Below are 9,021 nucleotides of genomic sequence, written 5' to 3' on the forward strand. Positions count from 1 at the left end.
ATGTATTCCCTTCAACTGAAGAGAAGAGGACACTTTTTTGAGGTTTTTATAGCTTCATTTGAAAATCTGAAATGTACAGCAAACAAGTGGTGACATCAGCTTCTTCCATTTTAGAATCTCATCAGTTGAAAGGAATTTTACTTTTTCATTGTTTAGTGGGTTTAAATAATACAGAAGAATGGAAAGCTGTACAATGTTACGTGCACTGTTCAACTATAATGACCTAATCAATTCACTAATAAACAAAATGCTCTGTCTCCCATAAATCACATACTGAAATCCACAAGATAACAGATATACAATACACAAGATATACATTAATTTCATAAGGTTTAAAATGCTTAGAGTTTTGCAGCAGTTAGAAATAGCAGCAGGAGTGATTCAGCAGAAAAAAGATCCGACACATTGAAAGAGCTAACACTCCAGTCAACATTAGCACATTTAGAGAACGTCTTAAAATAATTCACTGGTGTCGTTGTTGCCAGATATACTCCTACAGTAGGTCAGACAAAAATGTCTTATCTGACGTTTTGAATTTCACCTCTTACAAAAGTAATCTTCTGCAATTTCCCCTCTCTTCCAAATTTGTATATTCACTAATGTATTGTTTTTTTATGTGTAAATGTTTATTTCGTTATGTACACTGCTGTCTCCTACTTAATGTCTTGTTTCTTTTTTCCTAACTTCCTAATAAATTTCCCTAAAATACTGTATTTCCATGTTACTATGTTATTCCAGGATGGAGCGAGGAAAGAGGGATGAAGTAGGAGGAGGGGGAGGCAGCACCGGGAATCTGACAGTCGAAGATCCAATGGAGAACCCAACAAGGTATAAACTTGTAACTCAAACATTACTTCAAAGTCTGTGTGTAAATCTGAAATAGTTGTTGTTCAAAATGATATAATTACTGTATGGAGATCAGGATGAGACAACATATGAGGCGTGAAACAGTTATGTAAGATTTTCAACAAATCTCAACTGCATGACACACATTACCAGAATATTCCAAATTATCTGCAACAATAGTGTGTAAGATGCTAATTGTCCTTCTCATGGCTGATATTGAGAGATGAGATACTTAAAAATAATTTAAGTATTTGTAATCGATTGAGCTCTGTAATTAAGTTAAATCATTTTTTACTTTTTAAAGAATTATTTCACTTCAGAATCTACTTTGAATGCTCACTCACCAACCACTTTTGAGATGAATGAAGTATCTAAGTGTCAAAGATGATGGAAATGTATTTTTTTTAAGTACTTGCTTACATGTAGACCAGGGCACAAAGTACCAGTATGTTTATGCATACAGTTTCTGCGTAAAAATGTTATTATATTTTAAGGGGATGTTTACTCTGAAATTGAAAAAAGCAGGCTACTCAAAATTATAAGACTGTATCACATAGTTTTCATGAATATATTATTTTATTTATAAGTACTGTTTCTCTTGTTGTTGTGTTGTATTAGGATGCGTGTGAACAGTGACAGTGCATCGTTGCCGGGACGACAGAGAGGAAGTGAAATCAGCCCAAACAAGCAACCCACTTCTCCAGCTACAAGACATTTTCCAGTGTAAGTGTACAATTTGTTATAGAGTTAAAAGAAAAAAGAAGAAGTTGTTAATGTGTGATACAAATACATCTTCTTTGTTTAAATAAAGGTCCCAGGAAAGGAGGCACACCCTGGACACTCTGCGACAAGGAGGCTTCAGACCAACAGACAGACCGGGCTTTGTTCAGCCTGACAAGACTGCAATTGACAAGGTTACAGACATTTTAATTTAACTTACATTAAAGTCAGAATACAAATAAATGAACAAAACAATGGACGTATTGATTAACTCTGGGCCATAGGTACATATAGCCTGACTTGCTATTTGTTAACTGAACATATCTTGAAATTATAAACTAAAATCGTGTAATCTTGTCTGCCTGAATGGACTGTTGCTGTGTTGCTAACTTACAATGATCAGTAGAAAAGGCTATTTAAGGTGCCCTGGTATTGTTATTTTAATAATTTATCAGCAGAGAACAAGAGACGGCCAGAATAGGGTAGTCAATGAAGTATATTATTGATTCACTGCCCACTGATCTATCAATTACACAATGATGGTCAATGCCACACAATGGCCCTTGGGTTGAGGATAGAAAATAACATAGCATAAATGTTTTACACCAATCCCTGGATAGATTTACATCAGGAACAAAATCCAACATGTAAATCCACTTAATCTGGATGTGTCTGAAACAGTTTTATTAGTCATATAATTAATTTATTGCTGTAGATATCTGTGAAATAGTGGGGAAACTGAAATGTGATGACAAAATTTCTTGTAATATTTGTCACATCTGAACCACTGTATTATAGTGTAATGTTTTACTGCTGTACAGGAGATGATCAGTCGTCAGATGAACTCAGTGTTCAAAGAGCTTCTGTCCCGCCAGCCTGCAGTGCAGCCGTCTGCTCTGCCTGTCCCGCCTGCTGCAGCACCCCCTGCCTCCTCCGGCTCCACCACCTCCCCTCCTCTGCCTCAGCCCGTCACTAAGAAAGGAGGTTTTGGGCTCCGAGGCCGGGTCCTCTTCAGACCTGTTGACTGACAGCACACACTTGCTTTTTGACATTGGTTCAACTCAAGAGGTTGAAGATTCTTTAACACGTGTAGAATATCTGTGCCATCTTGTCGAGTTCTTCTTGTTGTGTCCAGGTGGTCATAATTTTGCTCTGTGGACTTTTTTACATCTTTTCGGAGAACCATGTAAAGGCCTCATCAGACTGAACTGAAGAGTGGACGTCAAACTTAACTTGAAGGTATTGCGCTGCTCCCTAGTGGCAGGTCTGAGATCAGCTCACCAATAGTTTTATTTAAAAGAAGAACACTGATCTGGGGCCTGTGTCTAGGAGTGCCTTCACATTCTCACCTTTATGTAACTTCTGTGTAAAAACTGTGCTTAATAATTTTATGTGATTTTAAGACTGGAAGTGTTCAAAAGCATGCAGCTTCAGAAAACACATACGATCATCCATTACTATGTAAAATGTGAAGACGGGGGTGTGGAAATGCTGTTACAATGCTCTCATGAAAGGCACCCATGCAGCATCAAATAGTCAAAGACTGTTGTTGTTTTTATTGCCAGCCGCTTTTCAGCCAATACGCTTCAGGGCAGCTGAAATACATTTAGTAAACAGATATAATTTACCAGGTGTAGTGAGTGGATCTACTTTTAAAGGTACTAAATGCATAGATAGGAATCAACTGCTGAGGAAACATTCAATTTTTATCCCATTTTAACACATTGTTTACAAACCTAAAAATAATAATTTCTTAAGATCTATGAAGGCATTTTTATGTCACAGCATTTCTATTCCCATTGTTTACACAGTTCTGTATAGAGCATTCATTCCCCGTCGTATGTGAGCGTCGGCCTGGTGAAAGGCCAGAACTCAGGGCTTTAGAGTTAGAGACTAGCTGACTCAGGTGTGGTTACTGAAGGATGAACGAGTTTCTCTTCACTCAGGGCTTTGGTCCACTCACTGGAAACTGTGCCCGCGCCTCCAGAGCCAAAATGGCCCCCGTGTCAGAGAGGACAGCCATGAGCCATCCTCTGTGTTTAACTGTGAATTCTGACTGAAGTAATCTCTTCATTTTTACATCCTGGCCCTCGGATTATCTTTCTGCCTAACTCATCTGCGAGTCTATTTCTGAAGTGTGAGCATTTTCACTGGAGGTGTGTTCATACTGTGACTTTAACAGGAAAGGAATAGAACCACTGTAAGGAGTTAAACATCTGACTTTGAATTTGTATTATTATTTTTTTGTTGTTAATTGACTTCTTTTACTTTTACAAATATGAAAAGGGGGCACTACGTACAATTATTTCGAAAGTGGTTACATTTTGAACCAACTATTCTCATTTGGAGTTCCCTATATGCAGCCATTGGTCTTTAAATTCATCCTTCTAACACTGCATTTATTTAAGTTTTTACAGTGGTTCTCATTCCAAACTATAACTTGGAGAGCATTTGAACTGTTTTACACATATTGTTTTGTTGTGTTTAATCTCAAGAGCATAGAAATAAGACATTCTTTTGTAATGATTCTGCTTCTATGACAAAAGTAACATGTTTTCTGCATCACTCTTTGCTGATGTCAACAAATGTACTGTGTCCAACAACTGTATGTGCAAACGAATAAATGAACGATGTAAAGAAATGTTGCTAAACCTCTGCCTTTCTTTGTCCTGATGCCAGTGTTGAGAGACTAGCCCACTACTGTAATGTGATCCAAGAGCCGTCCACTGCACTGCCTAAAATAACCTCTTTTCCACAGCCACAGAAGTCCAAGGACTTAGCCCCATTAGTGGGGTTAGCACCAGCAGGTCCAGGTTTGAGAGGTGCAGGTGTTTTGTGTGTGCTTGTGTGTGTGTGTTGCAACAGGGACACTCTGATGAAGTGATCTCGTTGACACTGGAGATTATTGCACATTTCCGAGATTTTCTGTTTGTCTGGCACTCTCAATGATAGCAGATTAACCCAGAACTTTAAATACGGTAAGTGCAATGTAACTGGACTTTGATTTTTATAAGTGACAATCTTGTGCAGCTGCAGGGTGCCATTTCATTAGCTGCTATATAATTAGTTTATACTTAGCCATGCTTTTATTAGTAAGTTTATTTTGCTACTTTCATCAGTGGTTAGTATGTCTGACAGTGATTGCTCAGTTCTTTTAAAATCTTGTATTTCATTATGCAAATTTAATTTAGAAGGTTTCCAATCTTTGGTCTAAGGATCAGGTGTTCTCATCTGTCTCTCTGTCCCCATGTTGGTCCTCCTCAGCATACGTGTGGCTAATATGTGTGTATCTGTTGATGCTACTTCTGTGTGCAGTTACAATGATCAGTGATGAGTGTCTGGTGGAATGTCCCATTGATGATGATGAAGATGAAGTGCAGCTTGCCTTTTCAGCTCCTCCCCCTCCTGAGTTTGCGTCCAAAGCACCCACCCCTTCGCCCAAACCACCAACAGCGCCTGCCACACCTGCTCCCAGTCCTCTGGCCCCTCCAGTGAGCAGGGACCCATTCGGCATCAACCAGCATCTAAAGGTTTATTATTAGTTAGTTTACTTCAAGTTTGAATTGCAATTACTTGTCTTTCTTTAATTATTTTATGAAACATACATACATAAAATGCTAAATAATCTATATAAGGCTTACTCCGAATGCCTAAGAAAACATGATGTCCTCTTTACAGCTAATCATTAGATTTTTTTTTAATTTTTAGACATCAGGATTAAAACCTACTGACAAAATGTCAGTGTCTGCCTAAGGTCCTTTGCTGTTGCTATAAATTTCACCCACCAACAAACTTTCCTGGGAGATAGTGTAAGTTTCTATCTACCTGCATTGATGTATTCAGCCACATGGTGGTGCTACTGGGCAGGGCCAATGAACAGCTCTGATATTTAAATTTATTGCTCATTTTGAATGAGTAGCACCCAAATGCTTACATATACTGTACATATGAATATGTGCATATAAATATACTAAGGTTGTGCTGTGTTGATGTGTTATAATGAAGCCTTTATCTGTGTCTTCTCTCATGGGCAGGTGGAGGTGAGTGATGTGCTGGCTGAACCTGCCTCTCCTCACAGCATAGACCAGGTCTGGTTTTACAGTTTGCATAGCTTTGAGAAGACTCGTGTTTGGAGCTACAGGATCTTGTCTCTGTTACTGGCTGTCCCCTTTGCTCTTCTCTGTGGGGTCTCCCTGGGACTTCTGGCCTGTTTACATGTCTGGTACGTCCTCATCAATCTCAAGAAGAAACATAACATACTGATATCCACTGGGATTGAGTCAAACCAGCCTACCTTTTTCACCCCACAATGCAGAGAAAAAATTAATTGCTGACTAAATTGTTCATGGGTATACAGGAAGAAAAGGAGTTGCCAGTTACAAACAATAATACAGTATGGGAATTATCTATATATCATAAAGGTGCACCATGTAACTCTCCAACACATTACATTATGCAAAGAATATGTTAAACAAACATTTTCAGATGTTTCTACAGATTTAGTGGATTAAGGGCTCAGGTATGATGTCGGATGATTCAATGACTTGTTTTCATTGCTCTAATGCTCCTGATCCTCTCTTGGTGCAGGTTTGTGATCCCATTGGGTCAGCTCACCCACACTTTCCTCCCATGTGTCCGCTCTGTGTGGGTGTGTGCTGTCAATGTCCTCATCTCACCTGTGTGCACCAGCCTGGCTCTCTGCTGCAGTCATGTTGCCATCATCCTTTCCAATAAGGACTGGCAGCCTCTAAAAGCAGACAAAGAGGGGGTGTGAATGGGGCAGAGCACGGATGATTGACTTTTATAATGTATTTTTTGTTTGATCTGATCCAAGCACATTTTGTTTTATATTTGCTTATTATACTTTTTTTTTTTTACCTGTAACTGTAAATTATGTATTTAATTATGTGATTCAGAATAGAATCATTTATCGTAGCCAGTTTAATCTAAGAGTTTAAGTCCCAAGTGTCAGTATTTTTGACCAACCACGGTCATCCATATTCAAGCACTGGCAGACCAATGCTCTGTTTGAAACGTTTTTAAAATGAAATGTCCAAATGAAATAAAAGATTTTTGGGGGGATAAATGAAGAGTGGTATTTATACCTACGAGAGCATGATAAAATTAATTTTACAGTAAGAAATGCACTGTTAAAGAAATTCTTGATAAACAGCAAGTGCAGATAGTAAGAATTCAATAAATGCAATAAAACTATGATTTTAACATAAATAAATAAAGATGTCTGTGTAGACCCTCAGTTGTCCAGGTCTGATCCATAGCAAACAACAAAGTTAAATCTGTCAACTGGACAAATCTTGTAGGAGTGAAGACGTTTCGCCGCTCATCCAAGCCACTTCTTCAGTTCTGGTCAGAATGCTGGTGGCCACTGCCTTTAAATGTATCTGAGGGGAGGGGCTAACTACACTGAAACTGTAAACAACTATTGTCTCCAGTTTCAGATGAGACTAACCTATTCAGCGCTTAATGACCCTGCTATTGTTCTCATTGTTCTGGGTCTGAGGATGGAGTTGTAGATGGGGGAGAGATTATGTCTCAGGCCCCCATTTCTGTTTAAGGAAGGATTCTCTTTCCTAACAAAAATAGCTTCTTTAACTCCTCTCTCAGATCTGAACTTCACTATCTTCAAAGGAGTGGTTAGTGGCTTTGAGATGGAGATGCACGGCGGACTGGGGTCCAGAGGAACTCTCCCGCCGGTGTTGGTACATCCTCTTGTGGAGCAGCTGTTTAGTTTCTCCAATGTAACGCTCACTGCCCTCTTCACTACACTGAATTGAGTAGACTACATTACTTTGTTTATGGCTCGGGGTTTTGTCCTTAGAGTAAACCAATTTTTGCCTTAAAGTGTTTGTGGGTTTGAAAAAGACAAGAATCTCATACTGTCTGAAAATTTTCTGAAGTTTTTCAGACACACCCGCTGTGTAAGGGATAGTAACCCCTCTCCTTCTAGGTTCCGATTCCCTCTTTGTCCTGTTTTTTTAGCTCTTTGATCTATTGAAGGCCCATTTTGGATATCCATAAGCAGAGAGGGCTTTCTCCACATGTTGCTCCTCCTTCACTTTTCCCTCTGTGTTTGTAGGCACCACTTGAGCTCTGTGTTGTAGTCTCCAGATCATTCCGGGTTTGTGCTGCAGTGGATGGTGTGAATCAAACAGCAGGTATTGATCCGTATGTATAGGCTTCCTGTAAACTTCTACCTGGAGTCGCCTGTCCTCTCCTATTGTTACTGCACAATCTAAAAAGGCCAATTTGTTCTCTTTGGCTTCTTCCCATGTCAACTTGATGTTTGGATCCACAGCATTAATATGTGCAGTAAAAGGCTCCAGATCCTGAATTTTGATTTTGGTCCAGTTGTCATCCACATATCGAAACCATTGTGTGGGTGGAGTACCTGGAAATGAGGCCAAAGCCTCCTGTTCAAATTTTTCCATGTATAAATTAGCCATGATAGGAGAGACCGGTGAGCCCATGGCACAGCCGTGGATTTGCCTGTAGAAGTTTCCTCTAAACTGGAAATATGTGGTATTAAGACAAATTTCCAGCAGTTTGCAGATTTGGTCCGGTGTCACTTTAGTTCTCTCTTCTAGCTTAGTATCCTGCAATAGCCTCTTCTTTGCTGTCTCCACCGCTACTGATGTGGGGATACAAGTGAAAAGAGAGGTCACATCAAATGAAACCATGGTCTCATCTGAATCAAATTGAAGATTCTTGATTTTGCTCACAAATTCAGCTGTGTTCTCAATATGGTGCTCCGTGTTGCCCACCAGAGGAGCCAGGATGGTCTTCAGATGTTTGGCCACATTGCATGTGATAGAATCAACACTACATACAATGGGTCTGAGGGGTACTCCTTCTTTGTGTATCTTAGGGAGGCCATAGATACAAGGAATGGAATCATCAAGATAGAGTCTGTAATACAGCTGTCTATCAATGACTTCCTCCTTCTCCAGCTTCTATAAGCAGTCTATGATTTTCTTCTTGTACCCACTGGCTTGGATGAGCAGCGAAACGTCTTCACTCAGTTGACAGATTTAACTTTGTTGTTTGCTATAAAGAAATAAAAGATAAGAGGCTTATAGTCAAATCTGTGTGCACATAATAGGCTACTTTGTTTTTTCAGTCCAGTTAATACATATTGGTAGTAGAGAAGCTACTTCCTGCCACAGGTGTCAGGTATTGTACAGTATGTTATGAAAGGTTATTGCACAGCAGAATAAAGTGGGGCCTGTGGAGATACAGATCCTTCTTCCGGCTGAAGATGTCTCATTCTGCTGCTGAAGGAGTTAATATCAAACATTAGTCCAGAAAATCTATGGAACAGTAGAATAATAGTGGTTTGTTCAAAACTAGACCAACATTATTGGTTTTCATCACGAAGTAAACTACCTGAAGGGGGAGCCAAACAACACACTCACATTACCCAGCATGCTGTTCTTC

At 39.4% G+C, this 9,021-nt stretch overlaps 2 protein-coding genes across 4 annotated transcripts in view; both read left to right on the forward strand.

Moving 5' to 3' along the window:
• The window catches only part of arhgap4b (Rho GTPase activating protein 4b), a 28,577-nt gene extending 24,308 nt beyond the window's left edge, over nt 1–4,269 (forward strand). The window contains exons 21-25 of one of the 3 annotated variants that reach the window (XR_008648731.1): nt 739–828; nt 1,465–1,569; nt 1,658–1,760; nt 2,388–2,805; nt 3,513–4,265. Coding sequence is in view for 2 of the 3 variants with exons in the window: in XM_033969566.2 (XP_033825457.1) it covers nt 739–828; nt 1,465–1,569; nt 1,658–1,760; nt 2,388–2,594 (505 nt within the window). In the remaining variant the exon portion in view is untranslated. Of the gene's footprint in view, nt 1–738; nt 829–1,464; nt 1,570–1,657; nt 1,761–2,387 lie in introns of all 3 variants that reach the window. The other 2 variants (XM_033969566.2, XM_055222940.1) reach the window with 2 other exon arrangements.
• A 113-nt stretch (nt 4,270–4,382) lies between these two features.
• Nucleotides 4,383–6,397, forward strand: cav4b (caveolin 4b). The gene is made up of 4 exons (XM_033970361.2): nt 4,383–4,544; nt 4,882–5,096; nt 5,601–5,788; nt 6,154–6,397. Exons 2-4 carry the CDS (start codon nt 4,887–4,889, stop codon nt 6,338–6,340), a joined length of 585 nt encoding a protein of 194 aa, XP_033826252.2. The 5' UTR covers nt 4,383–4,544; nt 4,882–4,886; the 3' UTR covers nt 6,341–6,397.
• The last annotated feature ends 2,624 nt before the right edge of the window (nt 6,398–9,021 follow it).

The sequence above is a fragment of the Periophthalmus magnuspinnatus genome, chromosome 7 (assembly GCF_009829125.3).
Source record: "Periophthalmus magnuspinnatus isolate fPerMag1 chromosome 7, fPerMag1.2.pri, whole genome shotgun sequence".
In the NCBI taxonomy this organism is placed as follows: Eukaryota; Metazoa; Chordata; class Actinopteri; order Gobiiformes; family Gobiidae; genus Periophthalmus; species Periophthalmus magnuspinnatus.

What these genes read in the sequence shown, in the direction of transcription:
- cav4b (XM_033970361.2), top strand. Translation starts at nt 4,887, where the DNA reads ATGATCAGTGATGAGTGTCTGGTGGAATGTCCCATTGATGATGATGAA. An exon ending in GCATCAACCAGCATCTAAAG is followed by an intron (nt 5,097 to 5,600) that starts GTTTATTATTAG and finishes TCTCATGGGCAG; the next exon opens with GTGGAGGTGAGTGATGTGCT. An exon ending in CTGGCCTGTTTACATGTCTG is followed by an intron (nt 5,789 to 6,153) that starts GTACGTCCTCAT and finishes CTCTTGGTGCAG; the next exon opens with GTTTGTGATCCCATTGGGTC.